At 51.2% G+C, this 19,853-nt stretch overlaps 1 protein-coding gene across 1 annotated transcript in view; it reads right to left on the reverse strand.

The window, feature by feature from the left end:
* Positions 1-14,416: 14,416 nt before the first annotated feature.
* Positions 14,417-19,853, reverse strand: part of PEAK1 (pseudopodium enriched atypical kinase 1) — a 97,446-nt gene continuing 92,009 nt past the window's right edge. Inside the window, exon 7 of the mRNA XM_088520732.1 lies at positions 14,417-15,803. Within this exon, the coding sequence (XP_088376858.1) occupies positions 14,649-15,803 (1,155 nt within the window). The 3' untranslated portion in view covers positions 14,417-14,648. The remainder of the gene's footprint in view (positions 15,804-19,853) is intronic.

Genomic DNA, 19,853 nt, shown 5'->3' on the forward strand with positions numbered 1-19,853 from the left:
TCCGTCTGCCTACACGGGAATGGTTGGCAGGGTCTTCTAGCTCCCTGTTGGCACAGGTAGAGGAGGAGGAGGAGGGACAACTTGCTGAACTAAGCGTAGCCAGTGCAGTTCCCAGGAGAGCAAAGTGCGCTGGAGACAGGTTGCAACAAGCGTTTTGCCAACTGTTTGCAGTTTCAATAGCTGGCTCCAAGGAATTGGACTGAACTGTCGCCAGCGTAGCTTAGCTTGCTTAGATCTTCTCCCTCTTCTTGATGTGGATGGATAGTTGTGATGTGTTTTTTGTCTTTAATCCAGTTAAGCCTTCTTTAAATTCTTCATGCTCATTAAACATTTCACAACATCCAGCTTGTGACTGCTGTCATGGCAGCATTTTCAGATAGCCCTGTGATGCCCTTAAGTGGAATTAAGCCCAGTTCAGCTCTCCTTATATATAAGCAGTTGGAGTTAAATTCTGTGGGTACAGTGCACTGTGAAGATTAAAAATCATTCATATTGATAAACCTGGGAACCAGCAATGTAGTAAATGTACTAAAAATGAGCTAACTATGTGAAAGAGTTAGGTATTATGGAATAATCTTATGTTTTTCATTATCTTCTGAGGAAGTAATTAGAAGTTTCTTCAATACATTGAATTATATAAGAGCCTGGAAATGTCCGTGAAGGTTGAGGGATGCACAGTGAAAAGGCCTCATTGCTTGACACAAACATTTTCCTAATCAAGGTTTTTAGTCATTATATGGAATCGGGGTTAGCAGGAGATAACAACATCCTTCTGCGGATGCCCAGTGCCTTGTGAGCCGGTGAGCAGAGATGGAGACAGGTTCTGTCAGTGTTGAGTGGGGTGGGCAGCAATGCATTTGGTGTTCCATGTTTTCTAGAACAGGAGAAATCTCTTACCTCTTAGTCCCCTCCCTTCTGATTTGCGGGAGCCCAGGGCCACCAGTCAAGACTTGCAATACATTAATTGCCCTTCCCTGGTAGCGAAGGATCTCGCAGGAGTCACTCCTTGCGTTTCTTCCCTTTTTGATGGACTTGCACACTGTCTGGTTTATTGCCACAGAAGTCGTGTAGACGGAACCAGGAACATCCTTCACGACAAAGGGGAAACAAAAAAGCTGAGATTAGTTTATTGGCTTTTCCTCATATGGTCTCGTCATCTGAATTAAGCTATATCAAATGCAGTTTTCAATAATGAAACAGACAAAAAATGTATACACAAATGCAGTGGATTTAAATAAAACTTACATAAAATAACTAGGTAATAAAATAATACTCCCTTATTCAGATACATTGCATGGCATGAAGGATGTCTGCATGCTCTAATTTGGTTTATTCTAACATGTTTTTAATACTAGCCATTGCATTTTGTAGCATTATTTTGAAGAAAGCTCTTTCGGAATTGAGTAGTACCACAGAAATCAGAGTTTCAAGATAAACTGTTGGCCAGAATCAGAATCCCTTCTGCTTATACACCCAAGAAATGAATATAATAGTCCAAAAAAAAAACAAAATATGAAAGGATTTCATTTAGAAATGTGTCACTGATACTGGCAGCTTTTTTCAGAAGTACCTTAACGTTGTGTTTAATAAGGAGCAGGTGCAGGTTGGCCTCAAGGTCTGCTTTGACACTGGAGAGCTGCTGAATGGATCCATGTGGGACGAGCTCGTGCTACAAGGGAAGCAGAGGGAGGAATCACAGTCCTGCCCATCCTGGGGTTTGCATGGGCAAACTGCACTAACGGCACGTGGCACCATGTCCCTCTCGCTCCCCCGTCACCCTGTGTCTCCCCGTGTGGTGCTGTTTGACGTGAGGCGCTGCCTTGGAGCCAGCTCCACGCACGGAGCTGGGAGCGCCTAAGCAGGGAGCCGGGCAGGCCTGGGTAACCATGGAGACAGGAGCAGGGAGCGCGTTATGGAAAAACGTAACTCAAGGCGGGAAAAGAAAGTTGGATTGTAACTTGGTTATTCCCCCGGCTGTTCACTGATGGTCCCCGAGACAACCAGCACCGACTGCCTGCCGGGGCGGGTGGCCCGTGGGCAGCCGGGCTGCTGCTCCGGCCTGGCTGCTCAGAGCGAAGCTCCTGCAGCTGCTTCTCCCAAAACGGAGGCTCCTGGAGAGCGTTTCACCTTCCCTAATAGCCGGGTTTGTCTACACGGTGTGAACTGGCTGCCCGAGCTGCTTCTGTGGCCAACCGAGAGCCAAAGGGTTGTCCATCCCCGCCTAAAGGAGGCCTCCAAGACAGGTGAAATGGCTCATGTCCTGCAGGGAGCTGAGGACTGCTCGTCCTCTACATAAAAATTAAACTATAACCACAAACCAGCCGGGCTGCCTTCCCTCTGAAGCGCAGCCCTGCTGACCTGCTCTCTTGGTGCCATCTGTGGCTGCTGTTGGCTGCTCCAAGACTGGGCATCTGTGTTTGGACAGAGACCCTTTAACGCTGTTGTTTGCAGTTCACCAGTGATTTAACCCTGCTATTTGGGGAGGAAGGAGGGTCTTGCAGGCAGAGCACAAAGTCATAGCACAGAGTAGACATCACAGCTCCTGCTGCAGTCGTTGCTGCATTAATTCTTGTAAAAGTTGACTGTGGCTCAGTATCCATAAGGAACAACACAAAGAGCTCCTCTCAAGTCCTAGATCCAGCTAGAAAAAAGAAAACACCATAAAATGTTAAGTTTTATGTTGAGCCCACATTGATGTTTTAGTGCCTCTGTAATACTGTAGGCCATTTCTTCAGAGGAATAATTTATGTTCTCCAATATTATGTGTACTTTAGTGCTCACTTAATGACAAGCTAATATTTCAAACAAAATACAACTTCTGTAATGAGATACCTCGTTCCTGCCAGGATGTTATTAGGATACCTGCTACAGCGATCTAATGAGATTGACCTTCATTTCAAAACAAATTGCTCTCCTCCCGAAATTATTTTTAATGGTCTTCTTGATTTATGCAAGGGGACCTATAGCGATAGCCTTCTGTTGGGGGAATAAATGATTCCAATAATTATAAATTTTATCAAATTGACAAGTCATTTTCAAGTGCTACTCTATTTTTATTGTTGCACATACGCTGAGTCCAACATTATGAAAGTCCCTATTTTCTCTGCCTCTCCGCAAAGAGCAAAATAAACGAGTTTGGTTCATGGCGACTAGACGATAAAAACATTTAATTGCTGCCCTGTTTTTAGCAGCTCTGAGGCGTTCACCTTGCGGCGATTTGGGCTCCCTGGAGTGCTGTTTGCTGCCATCTCCCGGACATCTCTCCAAACGTCAAGGAGATCCAATCCGTGCTCTAATGTTCCCTTCCTCCTGGTATTAAAAACTGTTGTGCGCGTGATTGCTCATATTTATTTTTAATGATATGAATTCTTTTTTAAAAGATAATGAAGAGAAAAAATAGAAGTTTGCATGCTGGATATTTGTGCCGAGTGCCTTAACATTATTGATTAGCTGAAGCAGTCTGGCTGAAGCGTTTCAGAGGGAAGATGCTTAGAAGACGGGCACGGTTGGTGTTTATTAATAATAGATGCAAAGGCTATGCCATTCTGTAGTTATTTCAATCCGAAAAGCCCAAGGATCTTACCAGCATTATTTAATCCTCACCACATCCTTGGGAGGCATCTTTCATTGCATGGCATCAGTTTTATGGACTGAAGTCGTGGATCCGCGGTGTGGTGGCAGATTCTCAGGTTTTGCATGCGAGCTTCCAATTATAGGAGGAAAAAGAAAACGCTCAGTGGGTAAGAAAATGATACCAATGTGGATTTTCTTAGTGCAGCATATGCATCTGGCCATCTTTTTCCTCCCGGCTTTCTACAGATCCAGCCTACAAGCATGGTAGCAAATTCCTCTTCCAAAAAATCCCAACACCACTGAGTAAACAACTTGACTCAGGAAAGTGACATTAAGGGGCAGGAAGAGGGGAGCTGAATTTAAGAGGCAGGGCTTCCCGCCGTGGGGAACGCTGCCTTCCCTGCGCCGCTGTGCGTGTTCCCGTCACCAGCTCCCGCGCGCCCGTGTCGCCCGGGCAGGGATCTCTGCAGTGGGGAGGCCCCAGCGCTGCCTCTGCCCTGGCCCCGGGAGCCGCTCGAGCCCCCGTCCTCGCCGCTTGTGCCGAGACGCGGAGCAGCTCGCGGCCTCCTCCTCGTTTCGTGGGGTCCGTGGTTCCATTTTGCCAGCAGAGAGTGCTAAAGGCAAAGTGAGAACCCCAAGGAGGCCAGCTGATCTCCTCAGTAAATGCTGTTAATTGCATTTGCTTTGCAATTATAAAACCGAGAAAGTGGCCGATGCCTGTGCAGGGACTGTCACCACCTGTGAGTACTGGGCACGGAGCACCCTGGGCACGGACACAGCTGGATTGCAGTTCTCCTGCAAGTCAAGAGCAGGTAAAAATAGCGTAGGTCTCCAGCGTGGTACAGCACAGTTCCCCTGATTTCAGTATCGTGCTGGCTCATCTTAAGCCCTGTGTGATCGACTGGCAGCCATGTGTTTAACCCAGAAATCCTCCGGCTCCCAGCCAGCTCAGGCAATCCTCTCTCCAGCTGGGGATTTCTGACTCACCTACCTGAGCTTCCATTACACAGAGCAAAACGGGTCTCCCTTGCTCCAGCCACAAAGCATTTTTGGGGTAGGAAAGCCTGTGAACTCAACAAAAACACCACATATCTGATACAGTTTTACCTCCAGCAGCAGTCACACAAATGCTGCAGGAATAAGATACTGTTGCTAGGGCTGAGATTGGATTCCCCACAGGCCGAGGCTGTCTTGGAGGGGAGATTTACTGAAGGCTCCAGTACAGCTTCACCCTGGGGTTAGACTGGGCAGGGGCTGAGCTCCTCACTGCACCGGCCGTTGGGAAGAGCTCTCGTTCCCCCTCGGAAGGTTCATATTTGCATCTGCCTTTTGTTGTTGTTGCTGCTTTTGTTTTAACCTGCTTGGGAACATCTTTATAGTGACAGAGATGGCAAGTACCGTTGTAGGCTTTAAAAATATATATAAGCAATAGAGAGAGCGTGTGTTATACTGCTATTATTGATTGGTTTTGGTTAAAAAAAAAGGAACAATAAAATCCCGTACAACCAGAGGGCAAAGCCCTAATTCAGCAGGCCGGGCCTGCTGTGGCGGCTCTTGCAGGGAACATTCGGCATCCAGCTCGCGGCTCCCTGGCACCTCTGCACCAAGCGGGACGGGAAGAGCCCCGGAGGATCCCAGCTTGTTACAGGGATAAGGGAAGGCAGGAAGGAGGTGTCCTGAGATGGGCTGCTGGGATCCGTCTCCTTTGGGAACCTCCCGCAGAGCTCAGTGGGATTTAGACTTAGGCTTCCCATTCCTGACGAGATTTTGGTGGACGCCCCCACCCAAAAAGAGACCCGTAACGCATCAACCCCGTTGATGCGCGGGAAGCGCCTTCCCCAGGGACGCGTGGCGCCCCGGAGCCGGCCGGGCGGCATCGCGGCGTTGTGTGCGGTTACTGCCTCCTGCGCGGGCCTGCTTGGGCCGACAGCAAGGCCTGTTCTGCGCAAGGGCAGCTCGTTTGGGCTTAGGACTCTTGGGAGAGAGGACGAAGTGCAGCCGAGGATAGAATTAGGTCATAACTTTAGGCTGCCAAGATTTCCCTCTTGCTTTTGTTTGCTGCTTTTGCAAGGCAGGGGCTCACATTCAACCCTGCTGGAAAGAATAATCTTTTGTCTGCGCTCACTGGATCGAAGGCACTCACTGGATCCAAGTACAAAGAAATACATTGACGTGGGGAAAAATTAATTTTCTACATTTCTAAAACATAAATAGTCATTCCAAGCCAGTGGAAGTGTTTAACCAAAGCAGTTGGGAGTCTCGGGAAGATGCCTAAAATGCAGCGCGCCAGCCGAGCACTTCCAAGCCAAAGTCCGACTTGGGGCAGGAGCAGCTGTGGGATCCGGGATGATGAGCTGGGTAAGAAGGGCCCCTTTTCAGACCCAGGAGAAGACCCGGCTGAGCGCAGCGCACAGAGCGTCCTGAGCTCACTGGTCTGGAGAGGAGCTCCTACATCCTTGGGCCATTCACAGCGAATAAGCGCATTGAAAGGAGAAACTAATGTGTAATCACACCCGTCCTGCGGCGCTTCGGGCAGTGCGAGAAGGAGTTATCCTCAAACCACGTCAGTACCTGCAGAAGGAGCGGCCAGCAGAGCCCTCCTGGGAATCAAGCCTACGAGTGAAGAACTCGGGAGGGATCTTCACCAATGAACTCGTGGCTGTTATGCAGGTGGAATCTTTTGCTATTACGTTATATCCACTTGGAAATCGCTAAGGACTTGGAGCACTTACCTGACTATATCCAGGATAAGGCACGCTTTCCATACATAGCTAAAACAAATTGCTCTTCCTGCCTTTCCAGGAGACAGCGTAAATCCAGAGCCACGCCGCTGGCTTATTTTGGCAATTTGGAGATGTAAGAAATATTGCAATCAGATGTTTCCGATTTAATTCAATCCTTCATTAAGTTGATCTCCCTTTTAATTCAATCTCAGCCTCAGAGACTAAATCATTTGCATTAAAAATAGCACAATGTCCACCCTTTCTTTTAATCACTGTGGATTGCTTGAGGCAGGTATTAACGGGTAATCTGATTACTGGCTACACAGTGAGTTGACATTTAATTAATAACTAAGGGGAAAAAAATTAGAACTTCAGAAAATTATCAAAGGAGCAAAGAAACCAACCCCTATAAAAGACACGCGGCGTTAAACAGAACGTGAAGGGAGTCGTGCGGGCTGTGGCTCGCGGCTGGCACGGTCCTCCCGTGGGCTCGCCGCGGGTGACGCCGCCGCCACGTGTTTCGGTTGCGGGGGATTAGCAGCAGACCTGCGGGAGGAAGGAGGTGTTGGGGACATCCAGCGGCCCTTCCGTTCAGGCTTATTTACACTTCCTAATGGGATTTGTGTCAGGCGCTTGGTGGTGTCAACTGCTGCATCTCCCCTGAGCCCGGCCGCACTTCCAGCTGCGCGTGCGGGTGGACACCAAGGCGCAGGGGCCCTTCTGTGGGAAATGGCACCCTGTTGTCCGGTGTCTTGTGTGTGCGAGGGAGCTTCTTCGTCCAGCTGGCGGGGCCTCCGGGCACGGAGAGCTGCCGCCTCGAGGCTGTCGCCGGGGTCTTGCTTGGAGGGGCCTGTGCTGCCTCCCCGTTGTTTCCTCGCGAGGGCCGGCCTGGGAACGTGTCCGGGCGGGTGGTTCGGTGTCCGCTCTCTTCTCGCGCAGTCAGGCCTGGCCGGCCCGTGGCTCCCGGGAACACGTGGCGGGTTATTTCCCACCGCCTCCCTGGTGAATTTTAGGATTCCCAAAACACATCTCTGCGGCCCAGGAAGGTCTCAGTGGGGCAGTGCGGGAAGGGGACCGTGTGCCGAGCCTGCCCTGGCAGAGACGCGGAAGGTGACGGGAGCTGAGGGAGCTGCCGCTGCTGCCACGGGAAACAAGTCGTGTGGTTCATGCTGCAAAGGGGTCAGTGCTGGTCAGGCTCTGGGCCTTGGTTTTATGAAGCAGCGGATGGTTTTACAACAGTTTTAACTGGAGCCATAAAAAAAAGTGTCATGTGGTGTCCCACAGCACCGCTGATATCCCACTGCTGCTCCTCGCTTTAAGCCGAGGATAACCCTAATGTCTTGCGGTGGCTGCTTCAGCAGTAACTCCCACGCAGATGCTCATCCATGAGCTGCAGCAGTTAAGGTAGGCGAGCCTGGATGTTATTTGCAGGACTAAACTGGAGTAAGTTTGCCAGGAGACTTGCCTGGATCCGCAGCTCGTGGGACGTTCCTTTTCTTTGGTGGTTGAGCTGCTGGCCATCCATGGGGCAGGACACAAGCCCATCTCCGCGCCGCTCCTCCCACAGATGGGCCGGGAGCAGGGAGCCAGCCGCGGCCTTGCGGGCGGATGGGGCCGGCACCGCCGGCGCAGCGGGATGGCAGCGGCAGCACCAGGGCACCGCCGCGGGGCTGCAGGCCCAACATGGGCTTTGAGGATACGTTTCTCTGCAGAGCCGCGACTCCTCCATCCGCCAAAGGCTGAAAAATACCCTTGCTCATAATTGATTGGTCTCAGGAGATTTGTTGCAATCCAGGATATATCAGCCCGGTAGTAGCAAGGTGAGAGGGGAGGCCTAGGTCTGACAAATGACACAACGGTCCCTGTTTGGTGTTAACATCCGTGGCCTGTTCTGTGAATTCGTTAGGGCCATCTTGGGTTTATGGTCTCCTTGCGTAGCTTCCAGTATCAACACTGCAGTATTCGAGTATCTGTGCCTTTTTTACAGGCATCTTCTGGCTTCAGCTGCGTTCACGCCTGGCGCGAGCTCAAGCAAACCCCGACTAGAGACTTGCATGGACAAAACTCAGTCAGTTCCAAAGGGACCTGGGTTAAACAAGCGGTTACGGAGCCTTGCAAGGGTTCCTGCTGGCTTGGGATGGCTCCTCTCTCCACAGCAGGGCTTGGTGATTGCCACTCACAAACAGCCCAATCCAGCCCTTTAAACTGGCTCCATGGCACTCCATTAAAGCAGACTGGATTACTCTGGTAAGGCCAAGATCTCCCTGGCAGGCTGCTAAATGCGCTGTGTTTACTGATGTCCCTGGAGTCAGCTTTGGATTTATAAAAGGAGGAGGAAAGGAGCTTCGACTGCTTTTGGAAGGCTTCTGCTCAAGCAGAACGGCAGCGCTGCTCTGATGCCCGTGGGCTCATCTGGTGCACACCAATAAATTGGCATCTGCAGCCCCCGTCGCCACGTCCCAAAGCCGTGCGGAGGAGCGAGGTGCAGGAGCTCCGGCGTCGCGGCCGCCGCACGGGCCCGTCTGCGTCCCAGCCGCCTCCGTGAGGCTGCGCACGCCGAGGGAACGCGCGGGACGCGGGGAGCTCCGCCGCACGCGAGCGCCATCCCGTTTGCCGCAGCGTCGGGATGAACCGCTCGCCGTCGTTTATCCCTTCGCGGCAGCTCCCCGCAGCCCGGGGGAACCGCTGGCCCCTCGGCACCAGTGCGGACACGGAGCGCTCCCCGTTCCCGCCAGCGCGGCGGCCGGGACGCCCGGATCAGCTGCGCCCGCCGCAGCCCTTCCGCAGCCAGAGCCTCTCCGGGATGCGCCAGCCGGCGGCCAAGGCTCCTGATCGGCTCCGGGAGCGGCGCCTCAGGCTCCTGCGCCTGGCGGGAGAGGAAAGGAGGACACTGCGAATCGGACCTTCAGTGTAATAAAACTGGTTTATTTACACAGTAACATGAATGCCACGGAGTACACAGCAAAGTACCACAGCAAACCAGAGTGTCACTGCCCCGATCACGAGGGGAGGCTCGGAGCTTATATACTCGTTCATATAAAAATGTGTAAGTATCAATATGAAGCACCAGATAAAGCAACGCAACCGGGAATTCCAGATACAAATTACCCACAACAAATGGAGTTGAAATCAAAAACAAGCAAAAAAATCCCTTTTTTTTTTTTCCAAGAGATTTTAAAGAAATCCCATTTATAAAAGATCATCAGTTTTGGAATCCCTAATTTTAAAATAATTTTCCCCTTTTATCAAGAACAAGAACATATTCTTAAATGCTCAGCATAATTAAGATTTAAAAGAAAAAAACCCAAGGATTCCAACTGCAAAACCTTCCAACACCAACAAGCCAAAGGATAAAGAAACAGAGGTTTCAAGTTCTTTTGGAAGAGGTGCAATTTGTTTTATGAAACTACTACGTTCAACTTTACACAACCTTAAATATATATTATATATACAATATATAATATATATATTTTCAACAAAAGGGGGCAAAGAATAGTTTTGGGTTACAAAGCTTCATATACACACATAAATATATGCATATATATGAACATATATTTCTTCCATATAAAAAAAAACCCAACCTCTTCTAAATCCCTGAAATCTTCCCCTTGGATTTAAGGAAAAAGACAAAAATCTTCGGAGCCTGAAGTCCAACGCAGAAATGCCTTGCAACACGGCAAGGGAAAGGCCGCGCTCTGCCTGCTGCAGACCGGAGACCTTACGGGGATTTGACAGAAAAGGATTTTTTGCCTTTTCCTTCCTTGAAGTGTTTGGAACCCTCAAGGGATATCTCCACGGATGCAGGTTTGGGAGCAGCGCTATTACAGAGGCGTTTCCAATCCTGTCCTGCCCTTCTCGCACGTTATCCTGCTGCAGAACCAGTCACCACGTCCCTGCACGGCGCGAGCGCTCGGGCCGGGCCCTGTCCAGCTCGGGAGCCGGAGCAGCAGCAGAACCTCCACCAACTCGGGGAAAAAGGACGGCCCTGTCCCGAAGCAAATAATGCTTTCAAACTGCTTTCAAACTAGTTTCTGTTCGGGGAACCAGGGGAAGTGCATGATAAAGTCTGACGCACTTCCCACTGATAAATATTCCCTCAGAAAAAATGCGAATAAATAAAAAACAAGGCTATTTAATTCATAATTGCATATGGCTGTTGACTACTTAACTGTCTATTAACATTTTGTTAAAAATGAAAAAAAATCAATTAATTTGGGTGGGTCTTCTCAGCACAACAACTGAGAAATGGAGACATTTTCATTCAGCAGCAAACACTAATTTTACGTGCTGAACTATGGGACCTCGTGTACGAGGCTGCAGGATAAACTCTCTAATAGCTGACTGCCAACACCCACCTGGTTTATATGAACAGTATATCCTCTCCAACATGCTGGAATTCCTGTGTTAATCCATCAAGATGATCCATTCATGTCTTGTGGGTGCTTTTGGCACATGTGGAGCTTACAAGGTGCAAGGTGGAACATTGTGCAGCGCTCCCTGCCTTCTTGTCTGCAGGCCGGCAAGAGGATATTGCAGCCTGAGTTACAGATTTCACCACATGGGAAGTTTAAAGGGAGGCCATGCCTCATATCTGGCATTCCAGGGGCTCCAGAGTAAAATCCTGGACCCCCTTTATTCCTGAAGATTTCTGGGCAAATTTTCACTAGTAGATTCTCTTTACATTCACCTGGGTTATGCATAGACTGGATCAAATCTGAGGCTTGAAAGATAAATTGGAATTGGTGATTCACTGGTAAGACACACGGAGCAAAGGCGCCTCCCGACACGTCTCGGGAAGAGTTTTCCAGCGCTGCCGCGTCACAGGGCCGCGCTCGGGTCGCCCCCAGCCGCGCGCCTGGAGTGGATTGTCAGAGCAAAAGGCTTCGGGGATGCTGCCGCGGCCAGGCGAGAGCCACCAACTCCTGACCCGGGCCACCTCCCTTGGGCACGTTCCCTGCCACATCCGAAAGCCGCGTTGGGCCCGTTACGGGAAGCCAAGCTGGACTAGGTTCAGTTGTGCTAAGTTTGTGTAACTGAACCTGCGGAAACAAACGTTCTCGTGGGACAGGCGCCCTGGCCCCGCGCACCCACCACGGCAGGTCTCAGCAACAGCCCTCGCGTCGCCGCGCGGGCAGCGCCACTGCCGGGGCTGGGCCGGAGGAAAGCGATTCCCGACGACTGACCGGTTCCTTCTGGGTTCTTGACAAGGCACTAAACATTGTGAATCCAATCACTGTGCTCCCTCTGTAACAGCAGAGAGATTTTAATGGCTCTAAAAGGATCAGAAACCACTCGTAATTCTTCAAGCAGTTTTCCAGAAATTACTTTGCACTGGAAAAATCTGTAGAGTTCATGTTAAAAATATTTGAATGGCAGCTTTTATTAATAGAAAAATATATATTTACAGTCAATACTGTTATCTTAGATTTGCAGCTCTTCCTATTTCTCGAGCTCGGCTGAAAGTGCTACGCTCCTGAAAATCCCGAGTGTGCACCCGGAGTCGCCGCGCGCGGGCAGGCTCTGCTCCCGCGCGCAGCAGCCCAGGCGCAGGCACAGAGGGTTTTTTCCTTTTGCCTAGCAATTATGCTGTAGCATTCCCGGGGGTGTTTACATTCACTGTGCTGCGCACATTCTCGGGTGTTTATCCGGCACGACCTGCTGCCGGGATGGAGCACCATCGCGAGCACAGTTACCATCGCCGGCGAGGGGCAGGTCTGCAGAGCCAGCCCGGCGCCCCCAGCGCCAGCTCGGGCCAGGTTTTGTTCGACTTTGTTGACCATTCTTTTTTAAAGAAAACAAAAAAGCAAAACCACACGCGCACGCACACACAACACTACAAACTGCTAAAGTTTACCCAGTGCTGCACAAGAAGGAGATTGGTAGTGAACATCTATCCATGCTTGATTATACTGCAGAGCTAAAATGAGTACTGGTTCATCACAAAAGCACAAACTGAAATTAGATAGTTAGAGATGCAAACGCTTTGGACCAGCTGCATTAAACACGAGGGGAGTCGAGCGCTGCGTGCAAGCGGTGCCGAGAGCCCAAACTCTGCCCGTGGCGGCTGCTCCGGCGCCACGCGGGCACCGCAGCGCCAGCCCAAGGCAGGGCACAGAGCAGCGGCGGCGGCAGCGCCCGCGGTGCCCGTGGGACGCGGCGTCACGGAGAAGCTCTCTCCTGCTGTAGTGGAAGTACCTCGACTACATACATTGCACTCGGACCTTCAACGCACTTGTTGTTTTTTGTTTTGTTCTTTAATCAATGCCAACATCCTAACCTTTTTTGCCAAAAGGAAAAAAAAAACACATATCACATTAAAATATATTATTCTTATCCTTGCCTGATCCTTCACTGATACAGGTGAATCAAACAACAGAATAATAATCAGAATTTCAAAACTCTCTAGAATGGTCTCAGAAACAGCCTATACTCTACTGCACAATCGATGTAGGCTTCTCCACAGTGTTCAGCTTAGCTCTGATAGATGCCAGAGAAGACTAATAGAGACATTTCACCCCCTCTGAGTGGATGGGGTGGATCCAGAGCTAGTTTTGCTGACCTCAAGCCTGCAGGACTGTTTGTTCAGTGTCCACGCATCCGGTCCAAGCATACATATGCTGTATAAAGTGGCTATTTGTTTCAAGGTTGAAGTGAATTGATTCCTCACAGTTTTAACAATTAAAATGAAACATCATTCCCCCCCCTCCCAAAAAAAAAAAAACCACACGGATATCTGCGTGTTTATGTGCCAGGAAGGTACAGGAAGGGGCTGCAGATCTAGCATCAGGTAAAGGCTGGTGCGTAAAGTGAACACTGTAATGTACAGCTTTAAAAAATACATACAAGAATTGCACATAGATCCATAGGAGAGAAGCACAGGCTCCTAACGAGGGCTGTCTGCTGTCCATCGCCCAGGTCAGAATATTCGGTGCCGCGTTTCCCCCCGTGTCCGAACTCCGCGTTCCCGGGGAAGCAAAGCCAAGAGCTCCGTGGGCTGCGCTGGTGAAAGCTCCGTCTCTTCAGTACTCAGTAACTCCTCTGCCAGCCCCAGGCCCTGTGTGCGGTGCTCCCCGAGCTATCCTGACAGAGCCCCATGCTTAGGCTGCTGCCTACTAGACACTGCAAAACCTGGTTACACAGAGGAGAGAAGCAGCCGAACGATGCCGCAGGAAACTGGATCCCGATTCCGTTCGGTGCAGCTGCCGAGCTGAACAGCTCCCTCGCTAGCTGGGAACCGCTGTGGTTGCCCCTTGCTTTCACCCTCGGAGACCTGCCCGGAGCACAGGAGTCTCCGTGCGGCCCGGCAGCGCCCAGTGCTCCTGCCCCTGCCCACGTGTGGCTGCGCCGTTTCCATCGCGCTTTGCGGACAGGAGAGAAGAGGTGGCGGCTGCTTCCCAACGCGCGACTGCCGCAGAGGGAACGTCCTTCTGCCCTCTTCAGAGGAGGCTCCAGAGCCTTCCGCGAGGGACGGGGGATTCCCACTGTCCACCCGGCGCTCCCTGCTCTCACGTAGAACGCAGCTATATCCACAGCACATCAGCCACCCGGCCTGGGAATACAGGGAAAGGGAAGACAGAAAGTGCATCCCGTGCTTTCTAATGCGCAGAACTTAAGCGAGGGATAACGGTCTGATTAAGGCAGGATCGCTGAAATCAAGGATCCACAGTTAGGATACGGGTAGGCAGTAAGAGGCAGAGAGGGGCGGGAGGACAGAGCACAGATCCTGCCTGCTGCCACGGCCACAGCCAGCAGAACGAGCGCGCTGCGGGGAAGACGGGAGGCCCAAAGCGTTGCAAGGACCCAAACCCCTCCGGATGAGGCCAGAAGAAAGGGGAATCCAGACCAGATAGGGGTGACTGACTAGGCGCAGAGCAAGATTCGCGTGGGATGCGGACTGAAAGCAATGGGGCTTTGTGGCCTGCACCGTGGTGGACCATCACTTCCCATTTAATGATTAATCCATCTCTGCTGATGGTCACTGCCATTGGCTGTCACCAATGCTACACACAGAAATGACAGAAACCATCCAGAAGAGGAGGGGAGTTTGTTCACTGCCACGAGAGGAATAGTGATATCTGTTAAGGTTTGCTCTCCTTACCAACCAGGTCACAAAATGTCTGATCCAAATGTAGTGTAAAACTAAGCCTGGCAGAAAGCAAAGTTTTGACCGCATCAGACACGGGATGCGATGTTTCCAATTAGAACCTGTTTGCTCGGGGTTGCTGGCTTTGAAATCTAGGCTTTTTTTTAAAAAAAAGAAAACAACACTTGTAGGAAGTGTGAGCCCGAGGGCAGGCTGGAGTGAGGGCTGGCGCAGGGGGAGGCTTCGTGAAAAGCAACAGGCTCTGCAAACTAGTGCTGCTGCTGCATGATCCGCACAACGCGGTGAAGCGAGTCGGTAGTGGCAAACGCCAGGTATTGACAACAGAGCCAGTCTTCGAGAGAAACTCCACAGTCCCTGTCCAAGGACTTCTCTGCAAACTTGATCATCAGCAGCGTCCGTTTGATGTCCAGCCAGTTCTGGAGCACGGCATCCCTTCGCGCTGGGTTGGACGAGGCGCGGAGCGCGTGGAACAAATCGTCGCGTGGACCCCACAGCAAACACTGAAGGATTCCCTTGGCTTCCGATATCAGGATCCTCTCTGAAGGGTTGGGATTCAGCAGGCAGCTGGCAAGTTGTTGGAGCCCTTGGGAATAGAGGGAACGGCAAGGGATCCTGGGGAGGTCAGCACGGGTGTACTCCTTCTCCTTCAGCTCAGGGTTCTCATCAAAGGGGTTGGGTAAGTGCAGCATTTCGTAGATGAGGATGCCAGTCTGGAACTCGTCACACTTCTTGTACTGCGTTGCTGTGATGATTTCCGGAGCCAGACGGGACTGATCCCGGAGGACCTCAGGATCCACCATATGACTCTTCTGCTTGGCCTGGGAGAAGTTGCTCACGATCAGCCTGGCTGGGCAGGCAGTGTTGGGATTGGGCTCCACAGACTCGGAGTTCAGAGCGCTGCCCCCTGGTCTGGAATGAACCAGCAGCAGGTTCTCCAGCCGCAGATCACAGTGTGTGATATGATAGGGTTTCAGGTGCTCCAGGCCCAGACACAGCTGGAGAAGGAGCAGACAGACCTGCCTCTCGTATAGATCCGGGCACTTTGCATGGCGGGGTGCAGATTCCCGCACGAAGTCGGCCACCGTCAAGTAGGGGACCTCCCGCGTGATGACCACGACGCGGCTGCGCTGCTTGCTCATGGTGCCCTGGCCGCTCGAGCTGTCTTTCTGCGAGGCCTCTGTGCTGGAAGGGGGCTCCCTGTTCTTCCGCTCGGGTTCCTCCTCCTCCTTCTGCCCTTCCTCCACCTCTGGAGCATCGTCATCCTCCCACGGGAGGAGGCGAACAGGCACCTCAGCAAGGAAATGGCCACAGTCCTGCTGGATGTTGAAGTTGATGGCCAGGCTCTGCCGGATGGATAAGCTGTGGTAATACTGCTGGGATTCCTTAGCTTTGCTCTTACAGATCTGAGGGAAGAAAAACACAACAGACACGGCGTAAGAATCCTTGATTTGTAAATTATATATCCCTTTTTTTTTATTACACACTTTCTTGGTGGGTATCCTCATTCTGGCACTGAACACCAATAATGAAAAAGCGTTCCTGAATGGACCTTGGAAAGCCACCTTAAGGCACGTGAACAGTTACTGTTGCACAGGAGCAACATCACGGCACTAAGTGCGAAGTAGAGCTTTCCCTGTTTGCCTGCTATAAAATGAAAACCACAGCCTACCCCAGGCAGGTCACAACTGCAGTGGGAGCAGCAGCTGGCGCTGGTAAGTTCAGAGCAAAGCTTACTGGGCGTTAACTTGTTTATCCAGCTCCTTCTCCATTCTTCTCTCGGGTTTCTGTGAAGCTTCAGTGGGACGCAGACCATCAACGTGAGATGCGAGGGGATCAGCGCGGACCATCGGACGGTGCCACCAAAAGATCCCGCCACAGAACCCCCACCGGCGCCACCAGGACACCTCGCTGGGCATGGAGGCTCCCGGCCGGAGCCACGTGGAGCGAACACCCGTCCCACCGCGGCGAGCGGAGCAGGCCAGCGCACCGGCTCCAGTGACAAAGGGAAGCTCATTAGAGCACAGCACCTTAATTGCCTTCCATCACCTGTCAGGAGCCTCAGTATGTGCTTGTATCTGCCCTACCTAGCTGCAGTTCATTTCTGTCCAGAAATATCTTGCTGCTGGCTAAATTAGCACCGTAATTATTGTCCTTAATCATTATTTACACTGCCACAACGACCCGCAGCGCTGCGCAGCCGCTGCTGCGGCGCTGTTCCGAGGCCCCGGCTCGCTCGAGCCCTTGCCCTGCAGACCGGGGCACGTCGCGCTCTGCGCGTTGGCCTGGCCGCGGGTCGCGGCGCCCGCTCCGCGCGCGCCCATCGGGCAGGGTTAACCCCGGCCACCCGCTGCTGTAACGAGCAAGAGCCTCAGCCGCGGAGCGAAGGCAGGAAGGCGCCTTCCTCAGATGCAGCTAGAGCCTTTTTTAGCTCACACCAAAGAAAAGGAGGGTCAGATTAATAAGGCGCAGGAGCCTAGCGAAAGTCAGCGCTAGTTCTACGCATCTCTACAGTCAAGGAGTTCAGCTCTTGGACTAGCCCTAAATATAAGCGCGAGGTGCCTTTTCTGTACACCTCTCCCTTTCTGCTTCTCCTCAGGAACTCAAGTGGGGCCAGCTATACATCGGCCTTTCACTAAAAGAAAAAAAAACTTCCTTTTTTACTTTTTTCTTAAAATATATCTTTTATGTGCTTACATAGTTAAGAACTATACAGTGTCATGGGAGATTCAGTCTTCAGGCAGGTAACGCGGTGCAGTCGGCCGCCCGCCTCTCCCTGACCCTGCTCCTGCTTCCACACTTCACGGGCATTTAAGCCTCCCCAAATACGATGTACACTGTAAAGCACCCGTTCATCGCTGCCATGCACAAATAAAACAAATTTGAAAAATATACTTTCTAGCCAATTTTACTTAAAAGAGGAGGATCTGTACTTCTTTGGGGAGTGCTGGCAGTGCCACCGTTAGACCACGGCTCCTGCCAATCAACATTTCCAAATGTATCTTACACTGTTACGGGGAAAGGGGATTACCAATGGAAAGTAGCACTGTCAAGACTTATGAATGCAAACAGAAAACAGCAAAAATACAATTATATATGAACTGAAAACATCAACCAACTGTCTTGGAAACTAAATTCCTCAGATTTAGTAAATACTTAATATTACACAAAAGTAAAAGAAACTAAACACTATCCTAGCCCTGTCACATGCATGAGCCTAGCAAGACTACTAAGCTCTTCTACTACTATTCTTCTACTACTAAGCTAAGCTAAGGTCCTCAAAGCGCTGTGCAGGTTGTAACTTTTGGTTATCATTGACCTTAGCCAGATCTGAATGGCAAACAGGAGGCAAAAGGCTGCAAGATTCTCTGCATGCCGCAGCAGCCACTCTGCAGCACAGCATAGGAAAATTAGAAAGATGAAATACTGAAAATGCTCCTAAAGAGCCTTCCTGAGAGGCAGGGAAAACACTCCAGTTTAACTTGTACCGCTATGGTGCCATCGGGTCTGCGCTTCCCTGCGGTAACTGTGGCTGAACGGGCGGCCCCGCCGCGTTCCGGCCCCGCGCCGCCGCGGAGGGGGGCTCCAGTGGTGCCTTCCCTTCCACTGTCACCGCTCCAGCTAAATGCTGTGCTACAGCTCCAGTATTACCAGGCAAGTCTCACATCTGTACAGCGTTAAAGCATTCTGTGACAGAAGATTTACGATGAATAATCGTAAGTTAAGGAACTCCCTTTAATTTACACTCTGCCAGTACTCGAGTCTGTATAAATTACAGTTCGGAATGATCCATGCAAACCAAAATTATATATTCCCCCAAGTAATGTGGGCTGCTTCATAGCGGAAATGTATTTATGCACGGAACCCAACTTGCACCTTATTTCCGCCCTTAGCCGTCGCTTGTGGAACACGCAGAGGATGAGGCTGAGCCCGGCGGAGCCACGTGCGGGACGGAGCGTTCGGAGCCGCTCCTCCCACCCGGGACGCTGCGACACGGGATCCCCGGCGCGGGAGGTGACACACGGGCCTTGCTCAGCCTCCTGCGCGGCTCACACAGAGGAGGAGCACGCTACAGGAAACGATGGCCGCTGCTCATCGTGACCGTGCGTCAAACGTTAACCACCCTGCTTTGATTCCTTCCGAGACTTCAGTGACCTAATCGAACACAGAAACCCAGGCTAGAAGAGTTCAAAAGTCAAGCTAACGCGCTGATAAGAGACGTGCAAAGACGCCGCTGCACACAGAGGACTCCCCAGGCCGCCTGCCAGCTGAAACGCTCTCCCAGCAGGAACACGCGGCCTGCGGAGCGCTTGCTCTGTCAAGCCCATTAAAACGTCTCCATCTGGTGAATGGAAGGCCTTTTGAAGTGCAAGAAAACGTATTTTCCCTTACCTATAAAACCCCCAAAAGCAGAGGATCAAGCTTGATCCTGGTTTCTAACTACAGTTCCAGGCAGCCTTTTTTTTTTTTTTCCTATGTATTTTAAAATCGGAGTTGTTTTTAAACTCCTGGAGCTGGGAGCAGGGGGCCGAGCAGAAGCGGCCGGCAAAGCGGATCCCAGCCCTGACAAGGGCCCTTCCAGCCAACGAGAATGTCCTGGAAGGGGGATCCCACAAGCGTCCTTCTGCATCTGCTCTCCTTCTCCTCATGTTCAATGCCAAGTCTCTTCCCACCACAAATTAAATCAATTGTCCTTCTCCTAACTGCTATTAAAAACTATCCATTTCCATTCTTTCAAATGTATTTTCACAATCAGGGGAAAAAAATGTAACTTTGCCCGCCTCCTCATTGCTTTCTTCCCAAAGGAACCAGCCCTCCTTTCCTTCTCCTTCCCTCCTACCCCTCCGCTCCCTGCCGCTCACTTCCAGCCGTCCCGCTGCAGAGGCCGGACGCAGCGTGTCCGCACGGCGCGGCACGGCACCGTTTCAACACGGCCCGACGAGCCCCACGAGCGGCTCCGCGGGGCTCGGGGCCACCGCTGGGTCAGCCCCGAACGCCCGGCAGGGACATCCTTCCCCCAGAGCTCTTTGGGAGCTCTTAAATGAGATTTTATTTCAGACCCATCTCTAATGAGATGACAAATGAGATGATGAAAGGGAGATACTGATTTCATCCCGGGTACAGAGCCATTAGGTGTTATCTGTGTAACAACAAAACCGAAACCGAAGACCAAAGTGCCATTATAGTTAAAATCAATACGAAAGCGACAGCATTAATAGAAACGCTTTCCACCCGTTTTTCTGTTGTTAGAGAGGATAACCAGTAAAGAAAACAGTCCTCTAACCCCATGAATGCGCAGCAGTGATGGCTTTTGGACATTCTTCCCACCTTTCCATGCTCCAGGTGAGCACGCACTGGTGGTAGTTAATCTCGTTTAACCATTATTCATCCTAAGCAATCATGCCTATTCCTGATTTTCTCTTTGTATTTTAGATTCCTGACGTATTTCTGCCTTG

Source organism: Tinamus guttatus, unplaced genomic scaffold, assembly GCF_059628265.1.
Source record: "Tinamus guttatus ecotype Peru unplaced genomic scaffold, ASM5962826v1 Tinamus_guttatus_pri_ptg000004l, whole genome shotgun sequence".
Lineage (NCBI taxonomy): Eukaryota > Metazoa > Chordata > Aves > Tinamiformes > Tinamidae > Tinamus > Tinamus guttatus.